Raw genomic sequence first — 18,182 nt, 5'->3', positions numbered from 1 at the left:
CATTACCTAATGAGAAGGTTTTGTATATCCTGACAGTGAAGGGAAAATATATAATATAGATGAGAATGTATATATTTAGTGTGGGACACAGTGTTCAGGTGTCTCACACAGACAATGATAACAATATCATGGAGGAGAGAGGTTGAAATAAATACTGTGCAGGGATGTTAAGACTCATCAGCAATAAGCATCTTTTGTTGCAGTTCGGATATTCTGAGCCCAGGAAAGCAGGAAATAAACATTTAAAAATTATTTTTCAGAAAATGTACAAAGATGAAGCAGAGAAGATGCTCTGTAACTATTCTGCTGTCCCAGACACTCCAGAGATGGAGAGGATAAAAAGTACTCAGAAAAACATCAGTTCAGTGAGTAATAGTGCTTCTCTCTTTGCTTGCAATTTTTCAGATATTTTTCAGTTTAAATAGGCTCTCTTGTGCTGCAGCATGAAATAGGGAACTTATGAGTAAATGTCCTTTGAACCATTTGCATAATTTTCCTGGCAAAAGCTGTATCACCCATTTCTTTCAATAAAAAAATACCCAGTTTTTCTAGGTGTGACACTGTTATTTTGAATTGCTAAACCACTTATACCACCTTGCCAAGCCACAGTTATTTTTAAATGAAGATCTTTTTTTTTTTTTTCCCCATCAAGCCCCAGGAAGTACTTTATTTAAAAGGACAAAAAAATCTAAGTCTTGTTACTGTGCATCTAAGATTTTCCATCTGCTTCCTATCATATGTACAGAACATCAAGATTTGGGTATAAAATTAGAACAGATCAGGTTTCATAAATATATATGTCTAATGATTTTATGTTATACTGGATATATTTTTAAATTTTATGCTAGATTTATGTTTCAGTTTACCCCTAAATAGAAATTATGAGCTTAGATTTCTAAAACTGCCCAGTTTGAGATGAATTCAGTTCCATTTTGTTTTTGGGCCCATTCTGCTGTTTGTAATTCTGGCTTTGCTTGTAATATAACAGAGAAGAGAGGAGTAAATAAATATAACCTCCAGAACCAAAGGCAGTCCAGTTAGTGTCTGCTTTTTATGGCAGACCAAGTAATACTAATAAAGCCAATGATCTGTGAGAAAGGAATATGCTAAATATTTTAGTACTATCTGATGCAGATGTTCTTTAACTTAGAGATATTCTCAGCTTCTCCAACTCTGTGCAAGTATAAGGTCAATTAGTTTCTCTCAGAGGCGTTTACTTGCAGCTATCCCACATCACTGCATCTTTCCTAGTTGGGTAAGAGCCTGTGGGGAGATGAGAGAAGAAAAGTCTCTGAGGCTGCTCTAGACAGTGGTCTCTCTTGTAACGTCTTCCAGCCATTACCTGCTCCTTTTCTTCCTTCAGATGAGAGCAGCTGAAAGCAACATCTTTCTAATAGGAGATATTGACAAGCCCACTGGCCCAAATTTTATTTCTTGTAATCTGTTGCCTCTTGGTTTTGAATGGTGCACTGCTACATGGTGTGACAGTGATTAGCACTGTATCTCGTGTCACTGACATCCTAACATACTACGCTGATACTCCGTGTAACAGAGGGAATCCAAGCTAGCCTCTACTGATCTGCTTTCTTCCCTGCTCCATTCTTTGATAGCTTTTGATGAGGTCCTCAAATAGGTCAGCGGGTCTGGCAGTGCGGACTCAGTAACAGTTAGATACCAGGCATATAATAACCTTTCACTACTTAATTAAACCCTGACAAGCCTCTGGTGCATCTCAACCTCTTGCAGCCCTGTAGGCCAGTCTGAGATTTTAGTGCCGAGGCTGACAATTATTCTCTTTGTTAGTGTGATAGATAATATAAAATAAAAATATTTTGTCTTTGAGGTGCTTTGTATTTGCTTTATTTTGTGATCATGGTTTTTCTGTTTCTGAACTGGATCCTCCAAATGTAGGAAAGCAGTTTATAGCTGCAATTGAATTATCATTTTTTTCTTTCTTTAATCTTTCAGCATTCTGTGCAATTTAGATTATAAAAATAAGTTTCTTTTTACTAAGTTAAGATATAGCTAGGAGCAGCCCCAATGTAAAAAAAAATTAATGACCCCTAATAGGCTTCTGATTTTTAGATTTTGTCTCAAATATTTTCCTGCCTTAAGGAACAAAAAAAGTGACTAGCTCTGCAGATAAGAGCAGTGCTGCTTTTAGCTCACTAGCTCATTTGGCAGATGATTTACAATAGGATATTTACTGCACAGTCATCTCTTTCATAGGAAAATTCCTAGCTCCCAACATTTTTTACCACTCCGACCTTGGTAGAGGAGAAAAGTATATTTTAGTTCAGTCCACTATGTAAATCTTTCTACCTTGTACTGACATGTTGGTGCATAAGAATTTTCAAGTTCTTACTCATAAACTATCTCTGTTCTCACATGGTAAAACAAAGTTCTAAATTGTTAAAGCTTTTCTGAATATTTAAAAAATGAGTTGTGGACATAAATAATTCACTCTTCTCTAGAATATTTGACAGTAGTAGTCACCCGAGGTTACAGAGGACTTCGAGGAAGTAGGAGAAATGCATCAAGAATGATGTTTTATGTTTAAGGTTTATGGATAGGAAAAAAATAATGGTTTAAGAAAGACAGAAATACTAAATGTTAAAGATTTATTTTACAAACTCCAGGATCAGGCTTGTTTTTACACTGTCAGCCTGGAAATACTTGCTGGAATGGCAGCAGCTGTGACACCAAATACTGAAATTCAAATAAAACTTCTTTGGGAGTTTTGCAGAGTGAATTGGTGCTCCATGGTTATTTAAATTGTAGCCACATTTGGAATTTGTGGAGCAGTTATTTACTGTCTCTTCCAGTAACTTTGAATGATTGATTCTACTGATGCGCTTTGTGTTTTATCCTTTACTGAAGCAATTGAAATAGAGAGGAGAATATATAAACAGCATGTGTATCTTTTCAGAAGTGAGCTTTTTTTTAGATGCAGTCCTCAGCTTTCTGGCTTGAACCAGAAGTAAAAAATTGTGTGACTTGGATTGTAGTTCTGGCTGTTCTGGTTATTTGTCATGAATATGTCAATTTTCTAGTTTGCTAAATTAGAAATAATATCTGTTCACTTCTCAGAGTATTTTAAGAGCTGAAGATTAAAACCCCAATTCAAATCTTGCATGTACGTGCATGTTCAATTACATTGAAATGAATGAGGTTTCTCAAGCATAAAGTTGTGTTTGTAAACATTTATAGATTATGATCTAAATTTGAAAGGTATTTCCAAAATTAAAACTATCATTACAAATACTTAAAAATGTTTGAGAACAGTCTAAAGGATGATAATAAATTATCTGGATTACAGTTGAAAACAAACAATGTTATTATAGTTATTGATAATTAGTCTGATTTATGAAAAATTAAAGTATTTGCTTTCTTAGCAAGATTTATAGTCAGACCAATTTAGAACTTGGAAATTTGCCCAGCCTTTTTATGAGAACTTGTACTTGCATTGCTAACAATCTCATAATTACTTTTTCTTTTGGGGAAATGAAGGTGTTTTATAAGAATGAAGTAGGAGCTGGCACAGCTGTAAAAGAGACTCCAGAGATTGAAAGAGTAAAGAAAAATCAACAGAATATTAGTTCAGTAAGTGTCATTAACATTAATTATTCTTATGTGAGTAAATGGCGGTGAATTTTTTTTCCATCTTGTTTTCTAAACATTCTACGTTTTCATATCACACATCCCATTCAAATACTACTACACTGGATTTTGTATATAGAACTCCATTCTAGCAGAGTTAGAGCTCCACTCTAGTCCAGTTCTGGGCCCAAAGGTAGAGTTTTAAATTGAAGCATCATGAAAAATAGGAAGAACTTTTAACTAAATATTTGAGGAAAGAGTTTTGTCTTTTAAGAGTGAGAAACATGAAATGTATTTCCTGATATTACAACTGCTGTTAAGTCTGTCATTTGCAATTTAGGAAAATATCATACCACAAAAAAGAAAATCTGTAAAGTTCCTGAAGAGTCCGCATGTATTACATAGGGGTTGGTACAGTTTGCACTTCAAGAAGAGGAAAATTATGTCCAAACTCGAGCTATGTGAAAAGGTGGAAGGTTTGTGCCTCTTTACATGCTGGTGAGAAGTTGATCTGTGGATCTGATGAGACTGGTTCTGAATTGATGCCCAATGACTTTGGACTTTAATGAGCAACTAAAAATATCAAAATGAGAGTTTACTACAAGTAGAACATGCTCTTCTGATAAATATGTGGCAAAACTTGGAAAAAAGTGGAAGTGACTGCCAACACTTGTAGCTGCATTGTTCACTTGTTTGGAATTTTTGGTGTGGAGTTGTTTGGGGCCGTTTTTATGTTTGAGACATGACTTTTCTGATGATTAGATGCTTTTTTAAAAATAAAGTTTGAAAGTAATGTATAGATGTGATACTAGATTGTGTTTAAATATTAGTTGAAATCCAGATTAGGGACTCTCGACACCTGTTCTACTAGAATGTCCTTGTTTACCGAGTAGTGTTAAATACTACGTTTCCCACCAAAGTAAGGTCAGGTAGGGAATTTCCAGAAAATTTTGGAAAGCTCCTATTTTCCTTGGAATTTTTCTTTGCTCCATCCATCACTTTTCATCTTGTCATTTTGAGTCACAGTGCAATTTGAAGATTCAGTGCAAGCTATCGTGTGTCCTAAAATCGTGAAATACTGTTTCTGATTGGGAAGCTGTAGTTTTTCTTGATTCGAGGGTGGGGTTTTTTGTTGTTTTGGGGGTTTTTTTGGTTGTTTTTTTGTACTGGTGTTCTAGAAACAAAACCTAATCTCCTGTTACCTATAGGATTTCCAGTTACCACGGACATTTGTTTTGAGAGTGGTCACACACATGTGCACGTGCTTATTAGGAGAAGTCTCACTCTACTGTTTTTTCTCAACACCTTTCAAAGTGAAATGAAAAGATAGTGTACAGTGCTCTTGCTGTTTTAGAAATCCTAAACAGTGGTGAAGAGGGAAATGTGGATCAGTATGCTAGTAAACACACTTGAACAAAAGCATATCAAGAGAAACACAAAATGCATTAGTGGTTTAGTGTTATGATGTAACTAGCAGGGCCTTTACCTTGCTAGTCTGTGAGCAGAGTTAATATTTTACAAAAAATATTTTATTACATGTAGTGTACTTGAGATTACTTAAATCTAGTATAATATTTTTTAGAAGTGTAGAATGCCAAATTTAAAGGCAATGTGCAAGAAAGTTTTAAATTATATGTCAGTAAGAGGGAAATTATATTGTATAATTTACAGGAGTCCCACAGGAGGGGTAAATTACACCAATTTTGCCTCCATTAGATGTAAACATTTTACACATATCTTTGAATTTAGCCAGAAGAACTTAGGACAGCTTTAAAACTATTTGCTGAGTTAAATGAAACAATGGAATGTGAAGCACATCTGCAGTGCAAAAAACCCAGAACACCAAACCAAAATAACACTCATTGTGCAACCAAACCATGCAAAAAAGTCCATCGCGTCATGTTCTGAAAGTGATCATATTCTTGCAGATGACACATATTGGAGACAAAGATCAGAACAGTCTGTTTTCAAATCCTAAAAAACAAAGTGGTGACAGCCAAGGGGGTTGAGCTCATCTCACCTGTTGTGATGATTGGTTTGGAAGAAGCAGCCTCCCAAACAGTTGGAGTCAAGATCTTACAGAACTTTAAAAGCAAACATCAGACCCATGGATTGTAACAGAATCTGAACCGAGAAGCTACAAATAACTAAGGATTTTTTGAAAACTTGTTTATATTGAGGGACAGGCAAGGCTGGACACAACACTAGGAAGAAGACTTTTGGGGGAATATTACAGTTTTATTTTTGTTTGTGTGAAATCCTTGAGGAAACCCCTGTGATATGTCAGTCAACACCACAAAGCTGGAGTCTGATTAAAACTCAATTAATGGACATTTTGAAGCATTTTAAGGACTAGTAGCACTGCCAATTCTTAAGCTTACCTAATAGTCTCTATTAAAAGACCCTTTTTTCCAGTGGTTTAGTACTTCTGCCAGTCCTAAACTGTCTGAACTGAAATATTCCATTCCTGGTCTGTGCTTTGGGCTTTTTTTGTTTTATTTATTTATAAATTTCAGCCAAAGCAGCTTCCAAGTATGAGCTTAGAGAAAAACAAGTTGTTTTGTCTGTGTTAAAAAATTTGGCAATCTCCAGAAGTACTATGTCTTGGAGAAGGGAGTTGACAATTATCTACTAAGTGACATTTGGTACGGTGGATTTTGGGAAAAATGAGGCCAGGGGTGAGGAACTGAAAGTGTAGAAGGGCTTGGTCAAAGTGGATAGGCCAAGTGTGGGGAAAGATTGGCAGAGTAATGTGCTCCTGTGCCTAGGTGCTTCCTTCCAGAAGAGCTGAAACAGAACCCAAGGTCATTTAGACTCATCACTCCCTCGCTGTCAGCGTGTATCTGAGATACCCTTGGTCAAATATTTTGTTTTCTTTAATGATGGTGCTCACGGAGGTAACAAACTACAATTGTTCTCATGGGTTTGTGCACTTAATCTAAACAAACCACAAGGGGCTTAAGATGAAGGCACGTGAAGGTACATTTGTAGTTTTTTAAATCATGAGAAATTGCTCTCCCGAGAGGTACCCTTAGGGAGTATTACTAAGATCACTAAGTCAGTACTCGAAAGCAAGAACCCAAGTTCAAGTCCCTGTGTCTAGACCTGACGATCCATTGCCAAAGTATATGATTTTATACTTTGCCATGGAGGAAAACCTGCTCTGGTTTTCCATTTTGCAAACTACAGTTCAGTGGGAATTCTCATTTGAATGCAGGTGCTGTATAATCCTGTGTTTTCTAAAATTATGTAGCCAGATTAGCTGTTACTTGTCTGTGCTCTCTAGTAAAAATAGTACTTTTCCTTGTCACAATTCCCTTTTTCCTCATTTCACAGCAAAATTAGTGAATTAATGTGTGGGAAAAACTCAGATGCTTTAGCAAGTATCAACAGAGGAAAGTTCCTGAAGAAATCAATAATTCGGTCGTCAAAGCAGGATTCTTAAAGAAAAAAAATACTAGTCATGGTCAGCATGCAAACTACTCGCTAAGTAAAGGTCATTGATTATGTGTAATGAATGAGGCAGAATTCACTTGAAAAAAACAGCTTTTGGTAATAGATAAAGAAGATTATAAAACACTTAAAGAGGGAAGGAATGAAGTACTATAAAATATGTTAAAAGCTGTACATGGAGCATATTTGTACAAGGGACAAAACTAAGGTTACATTTAAGTTAATTGTGTCATTTCTGATTTTTGAGTCCTTGATTTTGCAGGCTTAAAATGTATTTAACAGAAGTTTTGTATGACACATTAACATGAAACTGTACAGATTGATTCATTGTGCTATTCCCTTGTTCTTAAAAGTACTTATCCTTCCTTGAGTCTTGCTAATGAAAAATGTTTCCAACTATTATGTATCACTGTACACACAATTTTGAATGCTTTTGTTAATTTTGCTGTTTTATTACCATTGTAAAGAAAAAGAAAGCATGCCATATCACTGTTACAGATAGAATGGTCTACAAGTATTTGTTTTACAGCTGCATAAGAGATTTGAAGTTGAATGTGCTGAATACTGGACAGGTATTTAATAACAGACTGTGGGACAAAGACAATGCACAGATTTGTCCAAGATGACCCTTTTGGATAGCATATGAAAAACCAGAAAATATGATGCTTTTCTTTTTAGTACCGCATCCACTTAACTTTACAATTCTTTCTCATTAAGTTGAATCCTGTTTTTGTACATACGGTGTATAATTGAAGAAATTCTAGTTCTGTGCATCTTTCGAATTATGTAGTCTACCATATCCAAACATACTGCTGTTTAGAAGAGATTAAATGTGGCAAAAGCAACAGTAAATACCTGACAGCATCTTCAAAGTCATCATCCATCCAAACATCTGCATTCTCCCTGATGCATCTGTGTGTGTTTTTAGAGAACTTGGATGAGACATTTGAAGTCGTCCACCCTTTTCAGAACACTTCTGTGAAATGTTTGGTTTCTGAAATGGACTGGTAGACTCCATAGCAAGATAGTAGCCAGACCAAGTCATTGTCAGAGTGATGCAGATCTCCAAGTAGTATATGCAGCATCCCAGTTATGATGAAGAGAGCCAGAATCCCACTCAGTTATGATGAAGAGAGCCACAATCCCATGTGATGTATATTCCCACTGTGAGTTTCAGGATACTAGGCTCGTTGTATGCACTCTCTGCTGCATTGTATCAAACAAGATGCATTGGAGACCCTAGCAGCCTGTTTCAGAAATTAAATATAACTGTTCTTTTTTAGGTCAATAGTGTTGATAAGTGTGGCCTAGCTGTGCAGTATGTGTAAGGGAGAGATTACAAAATGTTTCTTGTGTTTCAGTGCTTGTCTGTATCTTCTTTAAATTGCTAATACTTTGTAATATTTGTTGTGCAGATTAAATACAAGGAAGAAATTCAGCATGCCACAACTATTTCTGATCCACCCGAACTAAGGAGAGTTAAGGAAAACCAGAAGAATATTAGCAATGTGTGCCCCATTTTCATTGCTTGAACACTTCTCTCTGCTGTATTAAATGTGTTTGTGCCTCAGTGAATATGTCTGTGGTGTTTGTGCTTGTTCCTGTTTCTCCACAAAGACTAATTTAATCAATGGTAACTCCTTAGCCTTGCACTTTGATTAACATCAATGAGAGTGAAGTATTCCTGTTGAAATATGAATTGTCTGTGTCTGAAATAGAAGAACTGCAAGAGGGTAAGTACTAAGTATCGTGTGGAAAGATGTGGGTGTTTATTAAGGAATGGTACTTTGCATCCAAATGCAGTGTGTTCTTTTAATGATGTCTAACACACTGTTGTATTTCTTTTACTTGGAAGGCTCTGTGTAATATCTTCTGCCATGTTTGCTAGGTTCAGTATAAAGAACAGCTCTGCAAAGCTACGCCTGTGAGTGTCACCCCTGAGATTGAAAGAGTCAAGAGGAATCAAGAGAATGTCAGCATGGGAAGTTGCTCTCATTTAATCCTTTGTATAATTTTTGGGTGCAGAGGATGAGTACAAAGTTCTGCCTCCAGAAGTTGTGTCTTTTCTTTAGTTAGGTGCAGGCTCAGTAATGGAATTACTTATTTGATTAAAGAAATGGCTGCAAGATTTTGAAATGTTATTCTCTGTCTTGGATATTTGCAGAATATCTTGACACTTTTTTTTTTTTTTTTTTTTTTTTTAACAGAATATCCTTTTCCAGCTTTTTTTTTCTTTGCTTTGTAAAAAATTGGCTACAGTTGTACTCAAACTTCAGCTCTCTTACCTGTCTCTTTCTGGTACCTCAGTAACCATCCTATCAGAGTTTAGTATTTAATGGCTGACATAACCATTAAAAGGTCATACTGTTTTCAGGGGCATGGGGAAGAACGTAAGGGCTTTTGGAGCATGCTGCTGCCTTCCTGCATTGCTGAAGTTGTACCTTGTTAATAAGTCTTTGAGAGACCAGCCATTCTTCTCACTGGAAACTGCCATCAGCAGCCGTATTTCATGGGCCTACAAATAGCTCTACAGTGTTTCCCTGGGGTGTTTTCTGCCATGTTCCCCAAATTAATATAGAGTTCCAGTTTTCAAGAATCCTGTCACTGTAACTTAAAAGTGTATGCTATTTATTCCTGGATTTATGTTGATACATCTAGTTCTCCTAAAATGCACGCTGTTTAAACAAACCTGTTTTCCCAAGTGGTTCAAGCAAGTCTGTGTAGTTGTTCTCACATAATTGTTTACCTTTCACGAATTTTTGTGTGGTGCAAATTTCATTGGAAAGATTAAATTCTCTTTCAGTTCACTGGAATAGCTTTAGGTGAAGATTGTTTAACTTCAGACGTTTCTAGAAGCATTAAGTCTTGAATAATCATTTTATGTTTACAAATGTCAGTTTGCAAATTTAATCCATTTGATAGTTTACCATCAGTTTTATAAGGTGTTGGTTTTTCAGTTGGAATATATTGATGTGTACAGACGAAAACTGTGTTGTGTGGTAAGACAATTGCTTGAATGATATGTATATTAATGCCACAGTGCACTGCAGAATTATGAGCACAATGTATCAGCACAGTTATCCTTACCACACAAACCCAAGGGCTTATTTAAAAGAAAAAGTGTTTATGGAAACATTTATTTTACATAAAACTATATGGATTGGCATAAATCATGCAAGAATCTCTAATTATTTACTAAATGTATATTATATCTAACTTCCCAGTATTTGGGGCCAGGGTTAACATTAGACTGATTGGTCTGTCAATGCCACATCCTATCCTTTATCCTCTTTAGATACCGATCATGCCCCGAGTCTGCATTTGGTTAATGCATCATTGCTACAAGTGTATTTTGTTAAAAAGTGATAGAGGGGATATTCCTGCAGTACATTTAAGTAAACACATGGTGAAATTTAGTCAGTTGAATTCAATTGGCAGTTGTCTGATGTATTACACCCCCTGTGTTTAATCACCTTTGAATATATAGAGTGTAAAAGTTAAAACATGGATGGTATCCTTATGGAATCTCTATGTCTGGACAAATATACATTTACAGTGGACACTGCTAAAACTCAGTTTTTTCATTTGCTTTGCTTGACTTTACAGCATTATTTGTGGCTTACCTCATTCCAAAGAAAAGATATTTCTCTATACTGCCAAAGACCAGTGTGGTAAATGTCAAGATGCGTGCATATGTGTGTATATATCCACAGAAATGCATTAATAAGAAGACTGTACAGAAAGAATTCAGGGTTATGCTTCAAAAATCAAGTTTTATAAGCGTTAATAAACTTCAAATGCATTTTAGCTTTTCAGTTGTTTCCTGGATGACCTTTTAAATCATACATTTTAATGTAATACAGTGTGATACTGCTTCAGCTGAAACAGTATGTGCCATTTTATTCTGTTAAATAATAGGTTCACTACAGAGAGCAGCCTGGAAAAGCTACTGCTGTGAGTGTCACTCCTGAGATAGAGAGAGTCAAGAAGAATCAAGACAATATCAGCTCGGCAAGTTGTTTGAATCTTTTTGTTATTTAGATTTTTCAGTCATTTTAGGAATATAACAAAGATATACTTTTCCATTTAGATTTGATGTGTGAAATGAATCTAACTGTATCATCCATTGAATGGATTTTTTTTTTTAATCCTTTGAGTACATGCACTGCACATATGGGCAACAAAAATATTCAGACTTGCCTGATTCTGTGATTCTGTGTAATAGTAGTGAACTCTTTAGAACTGAGTGTAGGGAGGAAAAGTAAAGCAGGTTGGTTTTGTCAAGGTATTTGTCTAAGGACAAAGGAACAGAATCCAACCTTGTAACTACATAGGTCTTAAGTATATTCTTAAAATGCTGATGCATATTTACCAAAGTCAATTAGTTAAAAATAAGAGGGAAACTCCCCAACAGTTCTAAACCTCAAATAATTGTTTTATTTCTGTAAATTAGCTTTTTTTTTCTAAGTGACTCCTTCACTCGTTTCTCAAGATTTACAGGGTTAAATACTCCTCTATGTTAATGAGCAGTAGATGAAAACCAAACTATGTTGGCTGTAATTATTTTGTCCAGAAAATGCCTTATATTCAAAAGCATATGGAGCAGAATATATTTGCTAAGAAAATTTATTGTTTAATTAAGAAGAGTTTGAAGCATATGCAGTACCGTATATTTCTGTGTCTCTGTACATTACTTCAAACTTATCTATGAAATGTAGACACCAAGACTCTTATTTTCATAGGTATGTTGTGCTTAGATAATATGTGGTTTTAAGGATGATTAGACAATTCCAGTATTTGGTTTCTGTCATCACAAATGCATGTTGAAATAGATTTGCACAACTGATTTGAGCGGTAATACTTTGAGTGTGAATGTATAGGTAAATCTAAAATATTTACTAACACACAGTACACAGGTTACAATGCAGTGTAGTAGAAAAATTCAACCAGCCAGAAGAAACTGTAAGAGTACTCTAGAACCAACAGGTAGGACCAACTACTTTTAGTGGTTTAGAATTTTGAGTGCGGGGGGTTTTTGCCTTTTTTTTTTTCTTTTTTTTTAAACCAGATTATTAACCTTGCATCTTTACAAGTCTGTAAAATGCCACAAAAGAAGCTAATTACGAGGAATGTGACATGGGAGGTTCAGTACTTACAGAACACAAAACACAGAACCCAGATGTTCTCTTTGAAAACAGCATATTCAGATTTGTCCCAGATGTGTTACTTCTGTGCTGCTAGCAAGGACTAGCTACCAAACAGGAGTAAGAAGGCTGCCACGGGACTAATCTGCTCGTAAGAGTTGAATTCCCTGGGAGCCCATGGGTTCTCATGCTAATTTCAACCTGGAAGCAGATTGAGGACAGAATCTAGGTCTATCTAGGTAATAAGAAAGTAGCTTTCATCAGCCATGCAAATATGTTTTAACGATATTCAAGGCACAGTGGTGTTTTCTTATTATTTATCTTATTTTTCAGTTGATAAATGCATTATTTCATTTGTGTCACTTAAACAGTCAAGAGTTTCAGCTTTTAGGTAAATACTTCTTTTTTTTTTGAGTAAGTGATTGATGGAATAAATGTGTCCTTTGGCCTTACCAATATACTAGCTCACCTCTATCCTCCCTCTGAAATAAGTCACTAGAAAATGAGTGTAAAGAAATAAACAAGAAAAATGTTGGGCATTGTGGTTTGGAAAGGATACCATTGCATGGTGTGATTCTTACCATCACCAGTAAACAAAAACTTCATGTGTGCTGTTGTTGCTGTTTTGCAGGTCAAGTACAGCAGTGATCAGAGGCAGATGAAAGGTAGACGTAGTGTGCTTCTAGACACACCTGAGCTAAGGCATGTCAAAGAAACACAAAACAACATCTCAATGGTAGGGTACTTTCTTCCTATAACTAGAGTATAGTAAGGAATGGCACTTGACTTCCACTGGATTTTGCCTCCCATTAATATAGGTAACTGATGAAACTCTCTGCTCAAGTACAGAAGGAATATTTTCTTCTTATGCCTGTTGAGGGAGTGTTTGCTAACTGCATATGACTGTAATGAACATTTTCAAAATACTAATAAACAGTTTTCTAACAGTTAAACGTGTTATTTTTTTTTTCTTTAAAAAGCACACACCTCATTTGAGCATCACACAGTTTGACTGGATTAGGTGACACACTTCACCTTGTGCCTGTGCACGTTCTTGGTTTCTGCGTGACTTTTGTTTTTGGAATGAGTTGTTTTGTGTGCATTTGCTTGTGTGAGAATGTTTGTCAATATAATTCTTTGACGATTAAGACTATTTAAAAATAAATATGCATAATCAGGAATACTACTTCATAACTCTTACTAATACTGTTTTTGTTCCAACACTTGGTTATATAACACTTTCTTCCCTAATGTCCTTGTTTTTAATTTAATTTTTTTCTTTTTTTTGAAAGCAGGCTGCTTAGAATAATTGCAATTCTTTCTAAAAACCTATGTTTAAAGCCAGCTGGCATATGATAAAACAAAAGAACAAAAGAGTACCTTTTGTGTGAAACTGTGTGTAACCAAAATTCTCAGTGAATGAAAATACTTGAGTTCTTTAGAACTGTTACTGCTGGAACATTTTTTACTGACAGATGTAGTTGTCTACATCAGTAGAGAGCTAGCCTATCTCAGAGAAGAAGGGAATGGACCAGATGACCTCCTGAGGGCTTTTCCTGTCCTGTGTGACTGTAAGATGATGCTTTGCTGCTTGACTTAATGCCTAATTCAGTGGCAATGGAAAACAAATGCAAAAATGATAATAAAATATCAGGAAATCAAGTAAGAGAGATAGAAAAGACTTGGATGGCTATCCAGCCTATCTCATATGTGTAACAATTCTATTATGGTGCAAAACCCAAAGAATATAAGTGCCTCATAAAACAAACACATATGCATTCTTGCATTGAATAACTATTTGCTGTCAATTGCAGCTTGGGGAAAAATGTAATTCTTCTTGTTTTCCTAGGTAAAATACCATGAAGATTTTGAGAAGACAAAGGGCAGAGGCTTCACCCCAGTGGTAGATGATCCTGTAACAGAGCGGGTGCGGAAAAACACCCAAATTGTGAGTGATGCAGCATATAAAGGTGTGCATCCACATATTGTTGAAATGGATAGAAGACCTGGAATAATTGTTGGTAAGTTGTTAAATATTGTTGCTGTTGGAAAAACACTGTGGGGAAGATGAAAGCCTCTGCTTTGTGTTCTCCATTATAACCAAGAAAAAGTACTCCCAGGTTTAATTTTAATTTCTTTTCTCAGTATAAAACTTGTGTTGAACTACTGGATCAGTGCCAGCTTCTAGTGAAGAAATAATGGGAATGAATGGGAGATACACTGTCATTTGCTCTGTAATTTTTTTTTCAAATACAGATAGTCATTGCTATTACTTTTAAGTTTAAATTTTGACTCTTCAAGAAAGGCCAAAATATCTGCAATAATCTTAATTTTGCACAGAAGAGATTATTAAAGCTGTGATTCTCTAAGATTTCAATGTTTAAATGTTGCAGATCACTGAGATTTCCTGTCAGTCAGCAATTTCTCCAGAGCTGCACGTGCTCCAATTACCTCATGTTTTAGAATTTCACACAGATTTCAAAATATCTCAAGCTGTAATTTATCAATAACTCATTAGATCTCTGGTAAGCCAAACACCAGTGTTCAGAAGTCATGGTGTAAAATGTGGTCCAAGATAAAGTAGTCAGGGGATAGAATACAGATTGGTTTTGTGTGTAGAGACAGAGTATTGCATGAAGATGTCATTTGGGGTATTCATAATAAATGCCATTTCAAAATAAAAATGGATATTTGAAATATCTTTAAAGTTAGCAAGTCTGCTACAGCAAAGGAAATGGTAACCTGTCATTTTTTTTTCCTCCTTTCTTCTTTTGGTGTGTCCTTCTTCTGTTTTTCTGTGCTTTACAACAGTGTAGACCCCAGAGAGTCTACATATGGAAAAACATGCTGAGATAGCACCCTAAAATCCTTCATACATAGTAGTAATAGCAAGGGTTGACTTTAAGTCTACCTCTCAACAATCAGAGAAATTGCAGGTCAAATGGACTAATTGGTGGGTCATACAGTCCATGCTCCTGCCTAAAACAAGGTTAACTATATCTGTATCATTCCTGGCAGATTCTTCTTCAGTCTTTTCCTTGAAGTCTCCGAATGAGTCTCTACACGTAAAAGGAAAGAAATACACTTCTTTGTATAGCCACCTTTTACATGTCTGTAGCTACAGCCTTATGTCAGAAGGGATTTCTCAAAAGTGAGAGTTTAGAGCTCTGCCTGGTGAAGGTACTGATACTTTTAAGACCATGCAAGTCTCAGAGGGTCACATGTTCTGGATCTAGGGCAAAAACTTGTTCAGAAATTCATTGTCTGTAGAGACCCAAGCACTTGAACTCACTTCCATAGCTAGATGGAAAAGCTCCTGTGAAACTACAGTTTAATATACAGTTTGCAATATGCCATTTAGCATGCACGTCAAACCTCCTACTCCGTACTGCATTGCACATGTGCTGTAGCCCTCTGTAAGAATCATGAATGCAATCCTGTGTTCAGTAACAGAAGGCTTGCTAGCACAAACAGATTAGGATTAAGAACATCCCTGAGATAAATTCTTGAGCTTTAAGTAACTGAAATATATTAATACTGTTTATCGCTTAAACTGCTCCAGTATCAAAACACACAGGAATTCTTAACTCCCCATGCCTGCCAAACAGCAAAAATAGTGCAACTATTTAAAGGAAATAGGCCATGACAAACCTGTGAGCCTAATATTCAGTGATATTTCAGCTAATGCTTTTTCAGAGTGAACTGCAATTATAATATCTGCTTGTTTAAAAAGAAGCAGTGAGCTCCCTGCTCATGGAATGTCCTTGGCAGCTAGAAAAATAAATCACAGACTGAAAAAAACAACTATGACTCTCTTGAGTTTTTTCCTAGTTGATGATTGTTCAGCCAGTTAAGAAAAGTGCCTCTATGTTAGAGTCATTCTGGTTGGTTTTTAAAGTATTATCGGTGAAGCTGTGACAACTTTTTCAAATGCCTGATTGCTAAAATTAATGCCTCTGCTTTGGAAACTAGGCACTAGTTTTAACCATGCTAAAGCCATTCTAAACCTGTCAAGATAAATGAATCTAACTGAGCTTTGGATCTGTGATTAAAGAGGGTCCATGATTCTTACATGAGAATAAGGATATTTTGAATTGGCAAAACTTACCAGGAAGTTAAAATTGATTGGTGCTATAAATTGCCAAGATTCTGATTCTATGTATGTTATTTCAGATTATAGGGATGGATACAATCAATACAAATCAATGGTTGCTGCATTGATGCTGCCATGAAGCCATACCTAGAATCATAGAATAGTTTGGGTGGAAGGCACCTTTAAAGGTCATCTAGTCCAACCCCCTTTGCCATGAGCAGGGACACCTTCAACTAGATTGGGTTGCTCAGAGCCCCATCCAACCTGGCCTTGAATGTTTCCAGGAAGGGGGCATCTACCACCTCTCTGGGCAACCTGTTCCAGTGTTTCACCATCCTCATTGTAAAAAATTTCTTCCTTCTATCTAATCTAAATGTACCCTCTTTCAATTTAAAACAGTTACCCCTCGTCCTATCACTACACTCCTTGATAGAGTCCCTCCCCATCTTTCCTGTAGGCCCCCTTTAAGTATTGAAAGGTCACTATAAAGTCTCCCTGGAGCCTTCTCTTCTCCAGGCTGAACATTCCCAACTCTCTCAGCCTTTCTTCACAGGAGAGGTGTTTCATCCCTCTGATCATTTTTGTGGCCCTCTTCTGGACTCACTCCAACAGGTCTGTGTCTTTCCTGTGCTGGGGGCCCCAGAGCTGGATGCAGTACTCCAGGTGTGGCCTCACCAGAGTGGAGTAGAAGGGGAGCATCACCTCCCTTAACCTGCTGGCCACATTTCTTTTTATGAGCCCTGGATACAGTTGGCTTTCTGGGCTGGCAGCGCACATTGCTGACTCATGTCCAGCTTTTGATCCACCAGGACACCCAAGTCCTTCGCCACAGAGCTTACTATGTTTTTACTTACTAAGACATGATCAAACAGGAAAAGTTGGGCATTTACCAGTTCCCCCACCCCTCTCATGCCTGTCAATGCTTTATGTAGTTGCATAATTTATCACCATTAGAACTAACACATAGTTTATCAAAATATTTTGCATTGGCTTTTATTCATCTTGTCAAGAGGCAATTAGCACTATGCTTCACCTTATGAGAGTTGCAGTAGATAACACATAATGTACATTCATTTAATATATTCTAAAGCCATGGGATTTATTTTATTAGCTCTGTTCTTTCCATTGCCTCTAGGTTATTAATCATTTGAAACGTGACATATTTGGTGTCCCCTCAGTCCTACTTTACCTACCAACCCATTATTTAGCTTGGTACCACTCAAATGAGCAAAAGGACCAAGTTGGGAAGACAGTTATTTTTCCCACTTCCAATGCATTGAGTAAATCTACACAGGTCTGCCCAAGAAGCAAACCACTACTAAAAATGTGTGATCTGGTAGATTTGTGCTTAAACTGGTTGTACTTTACATCAAGGTTTTATTTTAAACTGGTTTGGAGAGATTAAATAATTATTGCATTTTTAGACATAGTAGATATAAATTGTATATATTAGATTGATGTGAGTAGATCAAGAATTTACACTGTAGCTGCTTCTGCATTTGTTATAAGCTTCCTCTTTACTGGTGCAACCTTGTAATTATTTGTCAAGAGTTTATTAAAACCATGGTTGAATCTGTATTCACTTTTCTGCAGTGATTATAACTTAAACTCAGATATGAAATTAATTATTTCTTACGGACTCTTTTTTCTTTTAGTATCCAGATCAGACATGTGAATTCAAGAGCTATTAATAACTTACTTGTATGAATTAAAGAAGTTGTATGAAGATCTTAAGATTGCTACTGTTATTGAATCCATATATTGAATTTCAAAAATGTTTTTCAGTAGTGAGGTAGTGGATCAACAGTAAGTCTGTGTCCCAGGAAACTTAGATATGTGGAAGACAAAGGGAATTGCTAGTTAAGATCAAGAGTGGGCTTCATTTTACCCAA

General features: G+C 36.2%; 1 protein-coding gene across 10 annotated transcripts in view; it reads left to right on the top strand.

Moving 5' to 3' along the window:
* Nucleotides 1-18,182, top strand: part of NEBL (nebulette) — a 270,414-nt gene that overhangs the window by 219,792 nt on the left and 32,440 nt on the right. For 8 of the 10 annotated variants that reach the window (XM_074865755.1, XM_074865774.1, XM_074865765.1 and 5 more), the window contains 7 exons: nt 261-365; nt 3,511-3,603; nt 8,469-8,561; nt 8,942-9,035; nt 10,973-11,064; nt 12,829-12,933; nt 14,047-14,218. In XM_074865755.1, coding sequence (XP_074721856.1) covers nt 261-365; nt 3,511-3,603; nt 8,469-8,561; nt 8,942-9,035; nt 10,973-11,064; nt 12,829-12,933; nt 14,047-14,218 — 754 coding nt within the window. The remainder of the gene's footprint in view (nt 1-260; nt 366-3,510; nt 3,604-8,468; nt 8,562-8,941; nt 9,036-10,972; nt 11,065-12,828; nt 12,934-14,046; nt 14,219-18,182) is intronic. The other 2 variants (XM_074865827.1, XM_074865817.1) reach the window with 1 other exon arrangement.

Source organism: Strix uralensis, chromosome 1 (genome assembly GCF_047716275.1).
Source record: "Strix uralensis isolate ZFMK-TIS-50842 chromosome 1, bStrUra1, whole genome shotgun sequence".
NCBI classification, from domain to species: domain Eukaryota; kingdom Metazoa; phylum Chordata; class Aves; order Strigiformes; family Strigidae; genus Strix; species Strix uralensis.
Note: the sequence above shows the minus strand (reverse complement) of the source record. Positions and strands in the feature narration are given on the sequence as shown.